The sequence below is a fragment of the Dermacentor variabilis genome, chromosome 5, assembly GCF_050947875.1.
Source record: "Dermacentor variabilis isolate Ectoservices chromosome 5, ASM5094787v1, whole genome shotgun sequence".
Lineage (NCBI taxonomy): Eukaryota > Metazoa > Arthropoda > Arachnida > Ixodida > Ixodidae > Dermacentor > Dermacentor variabilis.
The window spans coordinates 63,319,297-63,340,338 of NC_134572.1; the positions used below are offsets into that span (position 1 = coordinate 63,319,297).

The 21,042-nt window shown below is 48.3% G+C and overlaps 2 protein-coding genes across 2 annotated transcripts; both read right to left on the reverse strand.

Moving 5' to 3' along the window:
• Window positions 1-1,849: 1,849 nt before the first annotated feature.
• On the reverse strand, window positions 1,850-5,302 carry LOC142581873 (uncharacterized). Its single transcript, XM_075691318.1, has 3 exons — window positions 4,949-5,302; window positions 3,460-3,600; window positions 1,850-3,184 (listed from the first exon to the last, which is right to left on the reverse strand). The coding sequence occupies exons 1-3, from the start codon at window positions 5,093-5,095 to the stop codon at window positions 2,687-2,689; spliced, it is 786 nt and encodes a 261-aa protein (XP_075547433.1). The 5' UTR covers window positions 5,096-5,302; the 3' UTR covers window positions 1,850-2,686.
• Window positions 5,303-8,267: 2,965 nt separating this feature from the next.
• On the reverse strand, window positions 8,268-11,017 carry LOC142583553 (uncharacterized). Its single transcript, XM_075694040.1, has 3 exons — window positions 10,700-11,017; window positions 9,572-9,712; window positions 8,268-8,736 (listed from the first exon to the last, which is right to left on the reverse strand). The coding sequence occupies exons 1-3, from the start codon at window positions 11,015-11,017 to the stop codon at window positions 8,287-8,289; spliced, it is 909 nt and encodes a 302-aa protein (XP_075550155.1). The 3' UTR covers window positions 8,268-8,286.
• Between the last annotated feature and the right edge of the window lie 10,025 nt (window positions 11,018-21,042).

A 21,042-nucleotide genomic window follows, 5' to 3' on the forward strand; every position in this document is an offset into this window, starting at 1 on the left:
GGCGCATCGGGGATCGATACCTCGAGGACAGGGCCGCGCCTTGTTCCAAGCAGGTGGGAAGTCGTTTGCGGCAAGCGGGGTGTCGAGAAGCTGCATTAAGCCTCACGTAGCTAATGGCTCGCCTGTCGCGGCCAGCAGCCCTGCAACCGCAAACACCGCGCGCCGCTGCAAACCACGGCGGCGCAAGCTTCTCGGGGCCCGTGCGTGCTCGCGGCACTGACGGCGCCAACAGCGTGTCGAGAGCGCACTCTGGCGGTTTCGTGGGCCGTCGGAATCTCCCACGTCCTGCATGTCATCGCCGACACTGGTTCGAGCGGACGTTATAAATACAAATGCGGGCAGCGGCGGCAACTCGCTTAGTGTACTCGTGTTCTTTTTGTTGCTGTTGTTGTTGCTGCTTAGATTTTTTTTTTCAGTACCGAGATGTCGTTACTCATCAATAACGATGGCGTAATGGAGGCGGTACCTTCATCAAAGATTCGCTCGAGAACTCCAGTAGCCGGACATGGGCTGTTAAAAGCCTGTGCAGGCAATTTTACGCAGAAGCGCGTGCGTGTGTGAGTGGTGCTTGCGTGCGTTTCCTTTGCCACGAAACGATTCCTCGCCTCGTTGTTCGTGGTTTTGGAGGAAGAATTCACTATCCAGAAAAAGTGCATGCGAATCCAACGAGAATCCAAAGGAGCGGTTGCTTCTCTTAATGTATAGGTCGTGAAACTCTATGCTGAAGTGATCTACTACAGTTTCTGGAAATATACTGAACTATATTTTCTCTCACAGCATCTCTTCCCCGACATAACACTCGCACAACTCTTCCAAACGTGCACCACAAAGCCGTGTAAGCGTGCTGCTTTTGTTGAGACATACATGCATCTTTTATCACATCTGATGTGTGAAGGGCATGACGCTCACCAAACCGTAAAGAGGCCTGCGAGCATTAGTTTTCTTGTTTTCTTGTCTGCCCCGTTCGCCTGCCGTTCACGTCTCACCACGGAGTAAAATAGACAGGAGTGCCGACTCGCCTGATAAGGCGTTCCATGTAGTGTCCCGTGCGATCGTGATTTCGTGATGAAGGTAGATGGCGATGGATTTAATTGTCCTCGTCTGAAGCGGCGCAGGCGGCGGCCAGTCGCGACGGCTTGTCTCGTGGTGAGGATGATAAGTCGACAGTATGCTCGTTCAGCAGCCAGAAAATGGAACTGCACGCATATGTACTGCGTCAATTCCTTCTACATAGATCACTATCTGTGCGCTTGCTTGCCACTACGTACGATGCGCTCGGCGCTCTGTGCGCTTATTCGGTGCCGCATCGCGCATATATCATTCGCCTCCATTCGAGCACACGGAGCCGACGGAGCTACGAAAAACTCAGTGGAACACGTTGCCTGAAAACAATCTTGATCGCCTTTCCTTAATAATGACAGCTCCTTCGTGAACGAAAGAAAGAAAGAAAGACGCTAAGAATACGCACAATGAGCTTACTAGTAGCTGGAGCAGCGTTCCTGGCAGCTTGGCAGAAGCCAAGCTGCCAGGAACGCTGCCAAGTTAAGCTTCTGCCAAGCTCGCAAAGCCTTTCGTTGTCATCGGCATGCAGCCACTGCCAAAATGTTCCCTATCGTGACTGGCCGCCTGTTAGGAACAGCTGCAAACGTGCGAATGGATTGGTGAACACGGAGTATATACGTTGCTCGGGATGTTGACAGCCAATGGCACGGAGCTAGAGGCGTGCTGACTCACCTGACAACGCAGTCCCACTATAATGTCCTGCGGTTTCAAGCCTCGTGGAGCAACGCATGGACAGTGTTACCAAACAATAGCAACGGCGCGGCACATGTGCCAAGGGGGTCCCATAGGAAATGGGGGTGCCCTCTCGCAGCACCGACACTGCGAACTCTCAGCGCAACGACAGGGCTATCAGGGCTATCACGCTTTCTTTCTTCAGGTCCGTATTACAAGCACTCGTTCTCGCGCGCAGTCAGGTCGTTGTTCCTTGCTCCACCCTGCGACTATGGCGGCGTCCACATTCAGCACCAACAACTAGTATGTAAAAGGGAGAAAGCCCGCTTAAGGAGAGCGATAGAGAACAACACCATCGAAAATCTGGGAGCGGAGCGTTTACATTATATACTTGCCGACGGCAAATGTAATGCAAGGATAGGAAAGTCGAATATCTATTCAGGAATCTATACGCCCCCTCGGTACCGCACCTGAAATGAATGTCAATTGTTGTCGACGTTCATGAAAGGTTCAGCGAGCGCTCGTCTATTCATGCATGCATGGAGAAGTCAGGTCATCGTAACGGCAAGGCACACCTGGACCAGGGAGCAGCAAATTCGAACAACAATCACCTCAACTTTAACGTCTGCTACAAAAGTGGCATATATAGTAGGTTACGGCAATCCGGTGCCTTCTCGTGAAAGCCACTTCCACGTGCCCTGCTGCACGAACTCGCATTTGATTCGGCGCAAAGCGGGGCGCGATAGAAGGATATCTATTATAGGGTGAGTCACAATCCGCCAGGTATCTATAAGGCATGTCATCGCGCGGAAAGCTGCAAGTAATTTGAGCAAAATTGCAAACATCCGAGAGAAAAGAAAGGAGCGACGCATAAATCAACAAGCACGAGGACAGCCGCATGTGCAGGCTCCGTGTGTCCTTGATTCCAGGAACTGGGAGCTCGCGCGGTTAGTCATCGAGCAGGTAACGTGCTCCGATGGTGACCGTCGGCGCCGACACCAGCTTTCACGTGATGAGGAATGGCGACAGTCGTGGCGGACGAAGAAACCGCCTGTTTCTTCGAGTGCATTCGCCCTAGGATCGCGGTCAGGATCACGACCAGTACGGCAAGCGCGAGCACGACGAGAGCCGCGACGCAGAATGCCAGCGAGCGGCCGCTGGGCATGTTGCCTGCCGTGTAGCTTTTCAGGAGAGAGCGCACGCCGGTGCTGGTGGAGGCTGACACGCGACCGGAAGTGGGCGAATGGTCGCCGCTCTTGTCGGGGCCGATGCACACGGTGGAATGCCCCTCCCGGCTGCGCTGGTGGCTCCTCGTGGCTGATGCGATCGTAGAACGCCCGGCGGGCGGGCCTGCTGCCGCAGCTTGTGATGGTCCGGACGCCATGGAAGAAGCCACCGATATCTTTCTGCTTCCCATGTCCATTTTCGGTTTGGGCGCCATCTTCCTGAACTGATAGCATAAGAGGGGTGCAGGAAGGAAGAAGGATTTATTAGAACCTATAGAAGTCAACAGTTTATAAGCGGCTAGCTCTGTCGCTAAAATTACGTGAAAAAGGCGTCCTCGTGCGCAGATAAGACTTGCTGTTACCTTATGAGGGTGCACACACACACATATCATATATATATATATATATATATATATATATATATATATATATATATATATATATATATATATATATATATATATATATATATATATATATATATATACGAGTCTCTCACCGCATCTCTGAGTGCCAATAAGGAAGGTCGAAGTTTGGTCAGCGTCCTCGGATCGTTGGGTACCGCGCTGTCCTTGGCAGGACGCGGCTTGGGCAGACTTTCAGCATTTCTCACTTTGGCGCCTTCCTTTCCTTCAGTGACCTGCAGGCCCCAACCAGCATCACAGAAGTCAAGCCGAACAAAAGCATTAAATTTAACCACTCAGTTTTTGTAAGGCATATGCCGGCAAGAAAATGCCTTCTTTTCACTATACTGCAGGTACTCCAGGTTTCAAACAGGTCTGCAAGAAACACCTGAACAAAAAGCGTAGGATCATCATTAACAATTGTGATGGTTGTGCAAGGTAGTGAAAGGGCGGTCGCCACATGCTTGATGTATAGAACCATAGTACTGCGTCACTGACGTTATCGTTGGAGATGTTACTACTGAATACCACTGCCATTTTTCGCTGCGTCGAAACACAGTTACGTCGTCAGGCCCTATTGAAGGAATTGGATGCGTGAATTACCCTCATGACTGCGCGCTTCTACATTCTTATGTTCCCCAATTACCAACGATTAATGAAGGCTTAAAAAGAAGCACGGTACACAATCGTGTAATGACAGCCTACATTGAAAAAGGTATTAGCCTGTTAACCTTTATGCACCCTCCTAAAGCTACATTCTTACCAAGCACTTTGTTTTTTTTCTATGGAATTCTACATGGTAAGTTATGATGGTGCACATGAACACCCAGATTCAAGTTCTGGAAACCGACACCCTTTTTTTTGCATATAGATTTCTGTAAGAGCTGAAATTTGGGCTAGTTTGTGAGAATGTACATCGGAGGCAGAAAGTACCTAGAACGGCCAGTCGCGCGGCAATCTTGCGCCTATTTTCGGGCTTCTTTCACGCTCGGAAAAATGCTTTTATGTAGCGCGTATTGATCAATAGGAAGCTCTATCGGGAGTTTTTCGTGTTGCTCTACAGTTTTCTCATCGACACTTTTCATCTGATTTTATTTGAGAAGATGAATAATTAATTAAAGCTAATTATGTAATTCGGTAGAATACAAGAAATGCTCCGAGTACCTCCAAGCGACGGCAAACAACATTACCTTGGTTCTGTCCAGCTATCCAGCTACGTGGCATTTGCATATTTTTATCTGCATAGGGTGGGCCACCATATATATATATATATATAGGAATTCAAAGAGGCGCTACGTCATGCTCACGCATTACTCTCGCATTTACGGCTAAATCGCCAGGGAGTTTTTTTTTTTTTTTTTTATATGGCGGTGGAAATTTTCGGTCCAGTTTTCGAACTGTGCACGTCATACCGGTAGCATGATTCACGGTAGCATTTCCTAATATTCTTTTTCTGCAGTGTGGCATCAAACCTTATGAACAGTCAAATTCGTGCCGTACTTGAGGCCGAAGATGTCAGGCCTTTACCCTGACTCCTCGTTGAACAACAACAACAAATATCGAGTGCAGTGACGACGCTCTTACCATGCCCGCCTTGGTATCTTTCTGGGGCTGGGCTCCTTGCTGGGCGTCTTCACACAGCGGCTTTTTTCGCTGCTGGTGATGACGCTTCTTCTTACCCTTCTGGTTCGCGTCTTGTCCTCTATTCTGATCACCGGGTGCTTCCGCCATGCACTTCAGCCGCAGAGTGAAGAGCTGAGGCGGTGGCTAAAGACAGGCGTTGCCGAGTTGCCGTACTCACAACCGGGGGTGTTGGTGCGCGTCGCGCCGGTCGAAAAACCGCAGCGACAAAGTTCAGACGTTGCTACCTTCGGTCTTGATGCCTTCTTCGGATGACCAGTACTCCGCAACCGGCGTGGACTATTCTTCTTCTTCTTCTTCTTCAAGAGCCCTTAATGACACGCGCCGAAGGTGCCAGTTTAGCTATAAATCCACGAGCTCCAGACATGACAAGTAAAAAAAAAATCGGGTATATCAGGAAAGCAGCTGTAGGGAATACGTGAAACCAGTGGCGTAGCAATAGGGGGGGCCGGGGGGCCGTGGGCCCCGGGTGCAAGGGACCTGTGGTGGGGGGGGGGGGGGAGTGTCATATACGTCTGAAGACACCCCTCTTTCCGCCGGCTACACCTGGGGGGGGGGGGGGGGGTGACAGAAGACCTGTGGGCCCCGGGTGCCAGACGACCTAGCTACGCCACTGCGTGAAACGCCCTTTTGTGGGCTTCAAAGTGTGTATGAGCACTAGGGTAAAAATTCAACGACGATTGCGATCCTCCCTAACGCGAAATTTGAGCGCAGCTCTTTACGTGTTTTCGCTTCGCGATGTATTGGCTGGCGCGGACAATCTGTCTCATGTGACATGCTGTAAATGGAGCAAAGTGCTCCCTTAACGTTACGCCTAACATTCTTCGTTCCATCGCTCTTTGTGCGGACCTTGTTCTCAAGCTTCTTTGTCAGTCTCCAAGTTTCGGCCCCCTATGTCAGCACCGGTAAAATGCACTGACTGTACATCTTTCTTTTCAATGATAATGGTAAGCATCCAGTAAGGAGCTGACAGCGTCGGCCGTATGCGCTCCAATCCGTTTTTATTCTTCTGTAAATTTCCTTCTCTTTCTCATCATCATTGGACTGGTCTTTTTCTATTCGGCTTCCCGACTTCACTCCAATATACCTAGCGGAATTCCTAGCTGTTGTCCTAGCTTTACGAAAGCTACAATCTTCCAGGACAACGGCGGTAATAATCACAGATTCTTTGTCGCTGTGCACCTCACTTACTGCTCCCGGCGAGTCACACAAATTGAAAACTTTTTACTCACTGGCTTCTAGTCATTTGAGAAGTTTACGATTAATATTGGTACCTGGGCACAAAGGCATATTTATGAATGAGGTGGCAGACAGCTTGGCAAAGGCTTCTATCAGCGGCCCAGTGCTTCCCCTTCTTCCAACGATGGGTTTTATCACGTCCGCCAGGTTCAGAAGATACATCCTTTTAACATCACAATCGAACCTTAAATCATCCTTGGAACTACGCCACTTACAATTCCCTTGGAGTAGGAAGTTTTGCAAAACAAGACAAACGGAAGTTACATTAACGAGACTATGTTGTCGAGTCCCATCTCTAAATTTTTACATGCACCGATCTGGTCTGGCAATATCCCCATTGTGCCATTTTTGCAATGCATTAGAGACGATTGAGCACTACTTGCTGGAATGCCGGCGTTTCTCCTCCGTGAGGAAAATGACATTAGAAATTACAGTGCGACAGCTTGGCCTGCCATTGAACACTCCGGTACTACTGTCTTTCGGAGCGTCTGTGCTTGGGCACTCACACAGGAATGTGTGCTTCGCCTTAGAAAAATTTATTATTGAATCAAACCGATTTCATTGATGACCATATTATTCTATTTATTCCTCCTCTATTGCCGCATTGATATATTATAGATAATTTTTTTTTCCTCTACGTAGCATGACAGTCTACTGAACCGTTTCGATTTTCTCTCGGCTAAATTCATGTAACAAAATTTAGGTTGTTACCTCCATTTTCTGCACACTTAAGCAAAGTCTGCCCGACTATTGGCCAATCCCCGCGAGTGGGTAAGCGCCAAACTCATCAAGGACATCATCATCATCATCATGATCAGGGTTCCCTGCGAGTAATCGACCAAGGTAAACGTACTCCTTCACAGACTCTAGAGGCTGACTGGCGATCCTGAACTTTTGTTCCCTTGCCCGGCTATTCATCATTATCTTTCTCCTGCATATTAATCATCAGCCCCAGCATTACATTCTTTCTGTTAAGGTCCTCAATCATTCGTTGTAACTCGTTTCGTGTGTTACAGAACAGGAAACTGTCATCTGCACACCGAAGGTTGCCGAGATATTCGCCGTTGATCCGCACTCCTAAGACTCCCCAGTTTAAGAGTTTGAATACTTCTTTCAAGCACGCAGTGAATACCATTGTAGAGATTGTCTCTCCTTGTCTGACCCCATTCTTTGTAGTTATGTCTGACCCCATTCTTTGTAGTTATATTCCTGCTTTTCTTGTGGAGAATTAAGGTAGCTATGGAATCTCTGTAGATATTTTCTAAGATATTTACGTAAGCGTCCTGTATTCCTTGATTATACGTAGTACGTCTACGACTGCTGGTTTCTCTAATGAATAAAATGCCTTTTCCTAATCTATAAAAGCCATATAGAGAGGCTTAATGTACTCTGCGGATTTGTCAATTACCTGATTAATGAAATGGTCGTGATCCACTGCAGCGTATCCCTTCCTGGCATATATACTGTAAGAAAAGGGACTTCACGACAGTTGTAGGTGACAATAGCATTTAAGTGACCATGTAAGTGACCAAAATTCGAGCGAATGTTGCCGCCTATGAAGTGTCAAGAAAAGGCGGGACATATGTACCGCAGTGACACGCCGTCGTGACAGTTTATGCGTCACAGGCGCGTGTGCGTTCCACCGTGAAATGTCGCCTAAAATACTTAAGCTCCTGATCTCAGTGTCGAAGCTCAGGGAAAATAAGATGTGATAGCGAAGGTGGCCACGGCGACAACTCGAGTAACTTGCGATAGACATGTCCACACTTCCAAGCAACAGGCGATTTGCGTTTCGCGCGGTAGAAAATCGTGCACGTGAAAGCGCAGCCTCGGCGGAGCATATCAGGGTCGTGTGAAGGCCGAGGACGTGCGATTGGGATACTGGTGGGTCAAGTATAGTCTGATCAGAATTAATTAGCCGGTTGAAAAGGGGGTGACATATAAATTAAAAAAAGAATACGACAATAGATCACCGAGGCTGCTTGGACGTCAGCCAGAGGAAGAGGCACGGTCTCTCCTTGCAGGAGAGTTCAGTGGCAAAGTCATTGAATCAGCGGCATAGTCAAACCGCCGCTGTGGAATCCAAATACTGGTCTCGCACGCCGAGAGCTGGTGTTAGCCTTGACGGACCGGGAGACGGCCGCCCTCTTCTCAAGCCTGTCAAGCAGCAGCGTGGTCAGCAGCAGGACCAGTCCAGCTGCCAGGCCCAGCATGACGAGAGCGGTGACGAGGTACGTGCACGACTCGCCGCTGGTTCTCCCGACGTCGCAGTGTCCAGGAGTGCTGCTCGTGGCCGTCACGTGACCGGAAGTGCGGCATTCGCTCTTCTCGGCCGTCTCGCGACTCTTGTCGGAAACCTTGTCCGCCAAGCTTATGGCGGGCTTCGACCGCAGCGCCGACGAAGGTGGTGACGGTCCAGCCAACGTGGACGAAGCTGCCGCCGCATTTCCGCTCTCGGTAGACATTGTGGGCTTGTGCGCCATCTTTCTGAACTGCGAACGTGAGAATAATTAGTGGGCGGAGATATTCAGCGACTCGCTTTGTCGCGATAATCGAGGAAAAAGTAACGCTCGCACGTGAACACCTGGGCTGCAATTGTTATCAGCATAAATTAAAAAGGCACTTTCTAGATTTAATGTACACGTATATGCGCCAACAGTTTTGCTCTGCTGTTTGCCTTCAAATGTTTAGCCAACTGCCCCCGCTCCGTTAGAAGGCATTTAAAAACAACCGCACCAACTCATTAGCTCCTACATGCCAATACTTCTGGAAGCTGAAATTCAACGAAATATTCCGAAGTAGGCAGAGAAGAAAACAGTGCATGCTTCCAGGTTTGCTTCAAAATAAATTTTCACTACCCGTATCGTTAATAGTTGCGGACGAAATTCTGCCCGCGATGTCAACCGTTTTGTAGTGCGCTGTGTAAGGCAGTGTAATAAATTTAAATGCGGAATACGTTTAGGCCTATATATAGCAGGTTGTTAAAAGGTGGAACGCTGTGACCGCGTGTTTTTTGGAAACCTTGCACATACGTCCATTTGTCTGTTCAGGTTCAAGTTCATGTTATATTTATTAATGACGTTAATTACATTCGGAGGTTCCAGAGCTATGAAACTGTCAGGGGGACCTTCTAAACCAATAATATATGTATATTATGTGCAAATTACACAATGGTAGTACTATATTCAATGAATAATACATGCTATGGAATAGCTATGGAAGCACAGCAGTGAAGAAGTAGGCGCAGGTGGTTCAGGTAATGAGTTAGTGTTATCGCTTCTCTTTGAACTGCATGGCTTCTCTAGTCGTTTTGAAACATAGACCCACCTCTTCTCTGAGCTCCACTATGGAAGGTCGGTTTTTGGTCAGCTTCACCGTAGTAACCGGCTCATGGGCGTGATTACCAGGGAGTGACGTGGGTAGTACATCTTCAATTCCCAGGTAGAGTTCTTGGTTGTCCGTCACGACCTCCACCATCGAAGAAAAAATGCATCTTCATCAACGAACATTCACGACCTGCTTCGTCCACGAACTGCATTCCCGAACTGCCATTATTAAAGAACGGTGTCAAGAATTCAGCCCCATGAATATAGCTCCCAAGTGGTTGTGTTTGAGAAACTAACTGCTATAAACGCAAAAAATTTTCGCAGATGACACTGACTGCTAAGTTACGAGCACTGCATCCGTGCGCTACCTTTACGAATTCTACCTCTTCGCCGTTTCATTAGCCATCAACCTTCCCTCCTACTACTGTACGCCCAAGAAATGGCATGGCCGAGTCTTCTTTTGAGAAAAGGCGCTTTGTGAGTGGTCCATAAATGATTCCCAAACCTTCGTTGCAAAGAGATAACCTTAATCTTCGTCAGCTGCATCTTATCGGCGGTGGCGCACGACCTTGGTTTCGCAACAGCGAATGCCGAGGAGGTTCTTGGGTAGCGATGTCGAGTTACATTCTCATGAACTTTTGCAAGGTTCGTTGTGCTTGCGTGTGTTTTTATAATGAGCATAAATGCGGCCGTGGTGACCTCTAACATTCGCCACCCCCCCCCCCCCCTTTTCATTTCACCTTCCCTGCTTGTGCGAACACTACAGCAATAGCTTTTTTTTTTTAAGTATGCACAAACTACAAGCAGGTGAAACATGCTTTTGAGGCTGGAACTGCTGCTTCATTCTTAGCTTGTAAGTGACTCTTAAGGGTCCCTTAAGACAACCTTGCTATACTAGATAACAGCGCTACAGTAGAGCAAATACGGATAGAACTTATCGCGTCTTTTCTGTTTGTTGCTGCTTTTCTTCGCACTCGTTACGAGGGGGGGGGGGGGTGGATGTTTCCCAGTAGCGACGAATCTGCATCGCCAAGTTGAGCTGTCTGATTGCTCCTTCCTTTATACAAGCATTCCCAGCAAGACCGCCCGACCCTGGACAGCCCAGTAATGACAACGGCAACGCACTAACCGTGGGCGCCTTGCCGCCTTCCTTGGTGCCACCACCACGGACCACTTCCGTGGGCTTGTGGTGACGATGACGGCGCTTTTTCTTCTTCTTCTTGGCCACTTCCTTTGCTTTCTTGTTGCGCTCGACCACTGCGTTCGTGGCTTTGGGCGGCAGCGTGAACAGCGCCGGAGGCAAATGCACTGGCGATTGCGGACGGTGGCCCCCCGGCGACTCGGGTTCATCGGTTGTGTGCCGGATTACGAAATGCTGCGGCAAGTTTGTCGTACTCCTGACACCGTCCTGTTTCTGAAAGCCTTCTTTAGAGGGACAGTACAGCATCCTTCGCCTTCTTCTTCTTCTTCTCCTTCTTCTGTGCTCGTGATAAAATGCACGTGCCGACGTTTGAAGCGTCAGCGTCGGCGCCAGCTCGCATCTCATTGTGAAAAAATTGTCTGGTATTTATGATTATTGAATGACAGAAAGAACGAAAAACCAGAAGAAGACGAAATGAATGAATGAATGAATGAATGAATGAATGAATGAATGAATGAATGAATGAATGAATGAATGAATGAATGAATGAATGATGGCCGCAGGGACGATGCCTGGCACCTTAACGACCAGCAAGAGGATTTGCAACAAAAACGTATCAGATTAAAAGTGAAGAAGAACTATAGTATACAAGTATATATATATATATATATATATATATATATATATATATATGCGTGTGTGTGTGTGTGTGTGTGTGTGTGTGTGTTTTTAGCTGCACCAAACTTTTTAAGGATTGCCTATGGCAGACAGCACAATTCTAAACCTTGATCTAAATTGCTCGGTGAGGCGACCATTACTTCTGCGAGAAATCAAGATGTTCAAATGAATGGCTAATGTAATTACGATAATTATCTTTGCGCCCCATATTTCAATCTACGAATTATAGCCGCTGAGTTCGCAAGGTGTATCCACCTGGAACGAATTTTCTGGACGGCACCAGTTCCGAGATATTAATTGATAATACTGCTACAACACCGATTAAACATGTATCAGATATCATGAGCACCCCATGCACAGATTTGTAATTTAATGTTTACTACCGGACGTTTTCCACAGCAAATGAAAACTGCTCGCGTTACAGTAGCCCACAATGGAGGAGACAGAGATGACGTCAACATTTATTGGCGAATATCTGTTCTTTTCACGTTTGCTAAGGTTGCTGACGCGATCATTAATCGTCTCTACAAGTACAATGCTCAGAATAACGCTATTTCAAAACAGCAGTCCGGTTTTTAAAAATAATATGGCAACTGAATCTCCCTTGCTAGAAATTAAAGACAAACCGGCCACAAATATTGAAACTAAACTATAATAACCGTCGGTTTATTTCACGGCCTAAAAGAAACATTCAATTTGCTTAACCATGGTGTGTTGGTAAAAAAGATAGAATATTACAGAATACTCCGTGTTGCTTCAAACCTGTCTAAGAGTTACCTCCGTAACAGGCATCAAACTAATATTGTGAATGGCCATTCATCGCAAATGGGGCATATCTCAGTCGGTGTACCACAAGACTCAGTATTGGTACCAATCTGGTTCATTTTATACGCTAATGATATACTTAACATAAGCCTTGCTGGTGACATGGTTACTTACGCTGACGGCACTCGGGTTCTTTCTTCTTTAACTGGGACTGCCTTGTATAACTTGCAGGACACTGCAAATAGTTGCCTTTTAGAACTATCACTCTGGTTAAGCTCGATTAAAATAGAATTGCACGCTACAAGAAATATATATATATATATATATATATATATATATATATATATATATATATATATATATATATATATATTGCTACGGCATGAGCCGGGCGAGCAGAAGAGGAAGAAGACGTTAGCGTGTGCAGCCTCGGGACGCCATCTTGACTTCACCATCAATCTCGTCCCTTAAATAAAGCCAGTTTCACATTAACCGTAACAGTTTTGTGGTGGAGGTGCTGGGTACTTCGACCAAGACGACGGAGCTGCTGCAGCAAGCACCACGCCGGAGCCGACGCCTCGCTCGACTGCCCCCAACACCACTTGAGATCCCGATGTCCCACAGCGGTGACCAACAGCCTTCTCTGGCAGCTCCAGTTCGAACAACCGGCGCCTGGATGCATCAGATGGAGCCCCGCCCTTTCTCAGGAAAATTCGGCGAGGACGTGGAGGAATGGCTCACCCACTACAAGCGTGTGAGCAAGTACAACGGCTGGAACGCCACGGCTCAGCTCGACAATGTGGTTCTGTTCCTCACGGACACTGCGCTTGTGTGGTTCGAGAACCATGAAGATATCTGCACAACGTGGGACAGCTTCGTTACTCACCTTACTGAGTGCTTCGGCGATTCCACCACGAAAAGGAAGCGGGCAGAGCAGACATTGCTTCAGCGCGCTCAAGTCCCAGGTGAGACCTGTACTACGTACATTGAGGCAATCCTGAAGCTTTGCAGAACGGTCAATCCTCGAATGTCCGAAGAGGACAAGGTTGGACACCTGCTTAAAGGCATAGCCGAGGATGTGTACAATTATTTAATCGGAAAGGAGAGTCTCGCCTCGGTCGCCGACCTCATCAAGCATTGCCGCACATTTGAGGCCTTGAAGCTGCGCCGTATCACGCCTAAGTTCGGCAGGTTAGCAAATGTGACAACGGTGGCAAGCGTTGAAGACAATGACAACTACAGTTTTCAACTAGACCTTGCGGCAACTATTAGGCAAATTGTTCGCGAAGAACTTGAAAGACACACCAAAGGGGCGGATGTCGACCAGCTTGGGTGGGCTCCCAACCAACCTCAAGAACATGCATCTGCTGTGTCCGCATTGTCTGCCATGCCAGGCGTTGCAGAGTGTCGAGTAGATCAGCTGCGACAGCACCGACGTACCTTTCCCGACGACGTGACGCACGATCAACGAACTCGTCGAGCTACCACCACGAATCGGAATTCGGAAGATCGCATTTATTATTCGCAGCGTCCCAGGATTGACCCCGAGGTTTACAACGTCGGTCGCGCATCGCCTGTGTGTTACAGCTGTGGCGCCTCGGGACACATTGCTCGTTTTTGTCGCCGACGCCGACAGACAAGATATGGCCCACCACCAACTTGGCCTACTTTTTAACGTGACAGTTATGACGACCGTTGGCTGACAGACCCTGATAGTGCAAACACCACAGGCGCGCCACCCCGGAATACCTTCCGTCAATATAGTAGAAGGAGTGGCTCGCCAGCTTCAGACCGTAGCCTGACGCCCCCAACCAGTCGCCAACGCCGTTCACCGTCACCACGGCGACGTGCTGCGTCACCACCACCGTCGGAAAACTAGCCGGCGCGACCGATGGAGGTAAGGTCGCCGGACAGTCTGCGTCTCTGCGAAATACTCCTCTGCCTATTATGATGGTGAAGAACAAAGTGCGTGTGTTAATTGATAGTATACCTGCAACAGCATTAGTGGATACTGGTGCTACCGTTTCCGTCATGAGTGTGACATTCAAAGAGAGGCTGGGTCGGAAAGTTATGTTCCCGTGGAATGGTGGTGTGACGTTTCGTGGTGTCAGTGGAGAGTGCCTAGTTCCCCTTGGTATTTGTGTTGCAAGTGTTTTGTTCGGAGGAGAAGATCTTATAACAGAATTTCTCGTACTACCGCGGTGCACTCACGACGTGATTCTCGGGATTGACTTTCTTCAGGATTGTGGTGCATCCGTTAACTGTGGCACAGGCGAAATTACTCTGAATAGCGCGCTTCTCGCCACCCTTGCCGACACATCCTTACCAGTGAAAAACTATTGTGTTGTTTCGCAAGATTTGCTGGTACCGCCTTGGTCGCTGTCACGTATCCCTGTCAACTTCGCTGCTGCCGACCTTTCATCGTTTGACGCGCAAGTCCAGCCCCTTCCGTCGAGCTGCGCAAAGAAGATGTACTCGTACCACGCTCTGTCGTGAGAGTAGTGAATGGCGTCTCAAATTTGTGGGCTTTCAATTGTTCTTGCGTCCCTGCTGTTCTTCCGCGTGATATGAAGCTCGCTGAATTTGACGAGATTACTTACAGCTCCATTACAGTTCTAAGCGAGGAGGAGCAGTCTCGTACTAGCGATCCTCACCAAAGCACTTCTGAAGAGCAGATCCTATGGATGATCAACAAGGCGCTGCCCTCACATGAGCGCCACGTTCTCGCAGAAGTTTTGTGGGCACATCTTTCTGTATTCGATTTCGCACAAGGCGACAAGCAGGCTTCACTCCCTCGTTCTCGTGCTCGCCACAGAATTGACACCGGATCTGCGCATCCCATTCGGCAAAAGCCTTACCGCGTTTCTGTAACAGAGAGGACAGTTATTGCTGAACAGGTGAAAGACATGCTGCGGAAAAGTGTTGTTCAAGAGTCCTCTAGTCCGTGGGCAGCACCAGTAATCTTAGTAAAGAAGAAGGATGGATCGTGGCGGTTTTGCGTTGATTACAGGAAACTGAATGCAGTCACCAAAAAGGATGTGTATCCACTTCCTAGAATTGATGATGTCATCGATTGTTTACATTCCGCTGCCTACTTTTCATCACTGGATTTGCGATCAGGGTATTGGCAGATACCCATGCACCCAGACGATAAGGAGAAAACGGCCTTCGTGACACCAGATGGTCTTTATGAATTTAACGTTATGCCGTTCGGCCTTTGTAACGCGCCAGCAACATTCGAACGATTCATGGATACTATCCTCCGAGGACTTAAATGGGAAATTTGTTTGTGCTACCTCGATGATGTGGTGATTTTTGGCAGCACACTGAGTGAACATAACAGCCGTCTCAGTCTTGTTCTGGATTGTGTCAAACAAGCCGGCTTGATCCTAAATTCCAAGAAATGTCGTTTCGGGGAAACGGAGACGTTAGTACTTGGGCATCTGGTCGACAAAAACGGTGTGAGGCCAGATCCACGGAAGATTGAGGCAGTCAGCTCCTTCGAAGCACCGAAGTCAGTGCGGGAGTTGAGGAGTTTCTTGGGCCTGTGCTCGTATTTTCGGCGCTTCATCCCAAGGTTCGCTGACGTGGTGTACCCCCTAACATGTCTTCTCCAAAAAGCCGTCCCCTTCAACTGGACATCGGCTTGCGACGACGCGTTCCGCCAGCTAAAATTTCTACTAACATCAGGGCCCGTATTGCGTCACTTCGATGCATCCGCACCTACGGAAGTGCACGCTGATGCCAGTGGCATCGGCATCGGTGCCGTACTAGTGCAACGTCATGACGGAGCTGAACACGTTGTGGCTTATGCTAGTCGCTCTTTGACTAAGGCGGAACGCAATTACACTGTGACCGAGCAAGAATGCTTGGCAGCTGTTTTCGCTGTCCACAAATTTCGGCCCTATATCTACGGACGCCCGTTCACTATCGTTACTGACCACCACGCGTTATGCTGGTTGGTGAATCTCCGTGACCCGAGTGGACGACTGGCACGTTGGGCTCTTCGACTGCAGGAGTACGACTTCGTTATTTCTTACAAGTCCGGGCGTCGCCACGCAGATGCGGACTGTCTCTCCCGCCTTCCTCTGACGACGACGGAGTGTGATGCAGACAATTTTGATAACTGTTTTGCTCCCATTTCTTCTACATTCCCAGACTCGACGACTTTCAAAGCAGAGCAGGAAAATGATATTAGTTTGGAACCTCTATTTGTAGCCGCATCGCGTCCTGGAGCCACTGGCCGATTTTGTGTCCGCGACGGCCTGCTTTACAAGACCAATTATGCAGCTAAAGGCGCACGCTTCCTTCTGGTGGTGCCGCAGAGTCTGCGAACGGACATACTAAGAGCCATGCACGACGATGTGACCTCTGGCCATCTAGGATTCATCAGAACTTTGAACCGGACACAGGAGCGTTTTTACTGGCCCAAAATGCGGGACACAGTCAAGCACTACGTCGCCTGTTGCGACCAATGTCAACGCTACAAACGCCCTACGACCGCTCCGCCAGGTCTTCTCCAACCTCTGCCGCCGCCTCGCCTGCCATTTGAACAAGTGGGTATCGATCTTCTGGGCCCATTTCCCCGATCATCTAACGACAACCGATGGGTGATCGTATGTGTCGACCATCTGACCCGTTACGCGGAAACGGCGGCCGTACCATCTTCAACAGCTGTGTCCGTTGCAACGTTTTTGCTTCGATTCATTATTCTTCGACATGGTCCCCCCCGTGTCATTATTAGCGATCGCGGTCGTCAGTTTGTTGCGGACGCCGTAGAAGAACTGCTTCGTCTCTGCAGTTCACAGTTCCGTCATTCAACGCCTTATCACCCTCAGACAAATGGGCTTGTAGAACGTACGAACAGAACTCTAACTAACATGCTGGCCATGTACGTATCTTCCGATCACAAGGACTGGGATGACGTACTCCCCTTCATCACCTATGCTTATAATACTGCAAAGCATGAGACGACCGATTACAGTCCTTTTTATCTCCTTTACGCACGTTTACCGCTAAGCTGCATTGACACTATACTACCGTTTGACTTTCACAGCGAGTACTCTGTTGCCAAGACGCTTTGTCTTGCCGAAGAAGCCCGGCGTATCGCTCGCCTTCGTACTGTGGCATCGCAACACCGATCGAAAGAGCGCTATGACAGCCGACACCAGTCTGTCTCGTACGCTAAAGGAGACTTTGTGTGGTTGTGGACTCCGGAACGTAAACGTGGCTTATGCGAAAAGTTTTTACCCCAGTACACGGGCCCATTCGTCATTGTAGATCGCTTGAGTGACTTGACGTACGTGGTGGCACGCTTGACGTCCGCTGGTCGTCGGTCTAGCCGGACCCAGTAAGTACATGTTGCCCGTCTTAAGCGGTTTCACCCTGCGCTTTCCGAGTGATTTGGACTTGCCCAGCGGGCTTCGTCTGGCAACCGGGGACTGCTACGGCATGAGCCGGGCGAGCAGAAGAGGAAGAAGACGTTAGCGTGTGCAGCCTCGGGACGCCATCTTGACTTCACCATCAATCTCGTCCCTTAAATAAAGCCAGTTTCACATTAACCGTAACAATATATATATATATATATATATATATATATATAGCCAGAGTTTCACAGTGTGCCGATGCACTCTAATACGACGCGACCGAAAGCATTGGGTCTTATCGTGTTATCGTTGCGATGATTTAGCACTGCACAGTGCTCGTCTTTGCCTTGTCCTGATATTACTCGCGCGGCCGACGCTTAAATCGTGACGTCCCACGAAAGTCCCAGCGCTGGCTGGACTGACCCGTCCGTGTTTATACATTCGCGCTACAAACGGGTCGGGCTGGGTCAACATACCCAATGCAGTCGAGCTGAATCAGCCCGACTCGGCACTCGTTCAGCCCGACAGGCTGGCGATTAGATGAACTCAACAGGCCAATTCCAGCCCAACAAACCGAGTCAACGCGCTTCTGTCGGGTTCATGTGAACGTTCAGGCCGCCCGTCGCTCCAGTGTTGCGCCGCGCAGGATAGGACATCCCGGAAAAGGGCAAGTACCCCCAATATGACCAACTGCAGATACGGTTCCAGGAATCATGAAGAAAAACCAATAGTTATCGGAGATGATTCCAGTTATGGCGAAGGCGAGCAGAAGATGCATCAGAAGGGAGCAATGAGGTGGTGTGCACGGAGATCTGTTCGCTCTTTGCTGCGTGATCCTCCCAGCACAGGAACGACTGTGCTCTCAAAACATCTATCTATCTATCTATCTATCTATCTATCTATCTATCTATCTATCTATCTATCTATCTATCTATCTATCTATCTATCTATCTATCTATCTATCTATCTATCTATCTATCTACCTATCTATCTATCTATCTATCTATCTATCTATCTATGATGTGTGTTCCTGGTCCACTCCATAGCATGATACAAAAGACCAGCGATATTTTCATCGTAATTTATTAAGCACATTCCGATAGCCATAGGCATGTTTTCTTTTTCGGTTTTAGTTCATTTTCTGACAATCGCGCAAGAAAGATGTGTGAAACGGTGTCCTTTTGTGACTCTGCGGCAAACCCTGGTTATGCCGCTCTCATGAGCGGGTCCGTGCCATTGTTGCCAAGGCAGCAACGATGGCGACAGCATTAGCAGACCAGTGGACTGGCACCGCCGCAACACGTGCTGAACAGCCGCGTCGTGTAGTTGCAAGAAGATGACAAAGACGAAGGCGGCCCGTCATGTCACAGCAGCCGCAGCTCAACATTTCGCCACAGGGAGACGAATCAGGTGACTTCAGAGCCTCAAACGGCTGTCTCGGGGAGCTTCCCGCGCGCGCGCTTTCACGCAGGAAAAACGCGCATATGCTGCTGCTGCGACGGTAGCGATTGTCTGCGGTTCCCTCGCCTGCGAGACTCCAGGGGTAATCTCAAGCCAGAGGTGTTACAGGTATAGCACACGTTAGCAGCTAGAGAACTTGCACGTGGCGTCGCATAGCTGAGTGCCGGTCTCGCCGCGCTGCGTGAGACCAACAAGTGCGGTTCCTCATCGTGACAACGGTGCTTGAGCACATGGCAGCTACAGTTACGTTGATGCAAGCAGTCTACGGTGTATATGCAGTTTCGTTTAATACGAGCATATCTGATTTTTCTTTTTTTACGATAAGACAGGAGCATGGACGGACACAGTGCAAACATTTGTGGGCGTAGCCCCTCGTCGCTCATGACACTTAGTCGGCTTCTATTACATCATGCAGTATGATCTCTTAGAACTCGGAGTCCTGGTTAACTAGACTGCAGCTATATTGCAGGCTGCAGAATGTCTGGGCGCAGTATAACACATTTTGGTACATGTGATCGATGGCTTGAAGCGGAAATCGCAAAGCAGTGCGCGCCAATAAACAATTGCCGCGGTTTCATTACATTAGCTTATCTCAAGTACGTGGTACACGCTCCTTGAGCGAATGCAAGGCAAGGCAGGCTGCTAGGTGTTCGTCGCATTACTTTCTGCTTAAAGCTCTTACGAGGTACGATATGCTGTGTCGAAAATTCAATATGAAACATATACAGAGCATTCAGAAATAATTTTTAGGAAACGTTTTAACGCAACTCTGTGGAAACATCTATAAGCTACACATGCGCGCAGCTGCACAATCTTGTCACGCAGACTTAATTTACAGGTATAAATCTCACAAAGGTACCGCAATAACGATTATTTCTTCTTTCTTCCTTTCTTTTTTTCACTGGGTGTAATAAGAGTATTGCCTCAAAGCGCAATAGCTGAGCATTTTGTTTAACAAATGAAGCGTCCTTGATATTGTACCTTTTACACGTGTTTTGAAGCCGTTATCCTTTATACAGTCCGTTCTTCTGTACGTTACATGAAGTTAAACTTATTCCTTTTGGCAAGTTACCACTTACTCAACGTATGCGCTTTCTGTATACCTTATAGTGTAAATGCATATCAAAAAGCGTTATTGTGTCTTCTTTATACACACTCAATGCGAAAAGAATCGACCTGGACACTTCGCCGCCAGAAAATTCCACTGTGTATAGCACTCACTCATTCGCTGCGACCAAGTTCGTGTGCCCCAATCGACTACGGCAACATCCATAGCAGAATTCACCGGAGAATAAGTCTCTAGAGTAAGATCCAGATGGCTCTATATGGAAATCCACTAGAAGTGCAGTAACAAGCCAATAGGTTTATTACAGAGGAAATATTAATGCTAAAAACTGCAGTATGCATGAATAAACAGATTCGAACCAATAGATTAGAAAACACAGGCCCACCGTATAATCGCGCTGCACTGTCCTAAGAACTGGGAGCGTTGAACTCTCCCAATGAAAGCTAGAACTTTAAAAGTCACAGAATATGTTAGGCAAAATAACGCAACAACGCCTTCCTGCTCGTGCGCGTTGCATGAAATCGACCCGCTCGAAATGCGACACTGAGTGGCAGTAAAAATCATGTCGAACTAAATGCGTGCCAAAGCGTTTGCGTCCTTCCCTGAGAGACAAGATTCCTGTAGGCGCCGCCCCCAAGGTGATCACGTGACCCCTCACGTCGGCAGATGGAGCGTGGGATTCATAACGACAGCCAGCGTGTTTCCCTCAAGACAGTCTGCAATTGTTAAGCGATAACATTCGAAGCGAAATCGTAATGTTCTTGTGGTCAAAATTTATTGCAATGGCGGACATGAGAAGTGATGTGGCAAGCACATCCCTCTAATTAACACTTACATAAGTATGGCGTGCATTAAGTAAAAATAAATTCGGGTGCTTTACGTGCCAAAATCGCGATACGACTGAGGCACTCCGTACCTGCATCTAAGTACATAATGAATTTGAGCAATGGAAGCCGCTCAATGCTAAGGTGCTGCAGCACGTGCTTTAAATTTAT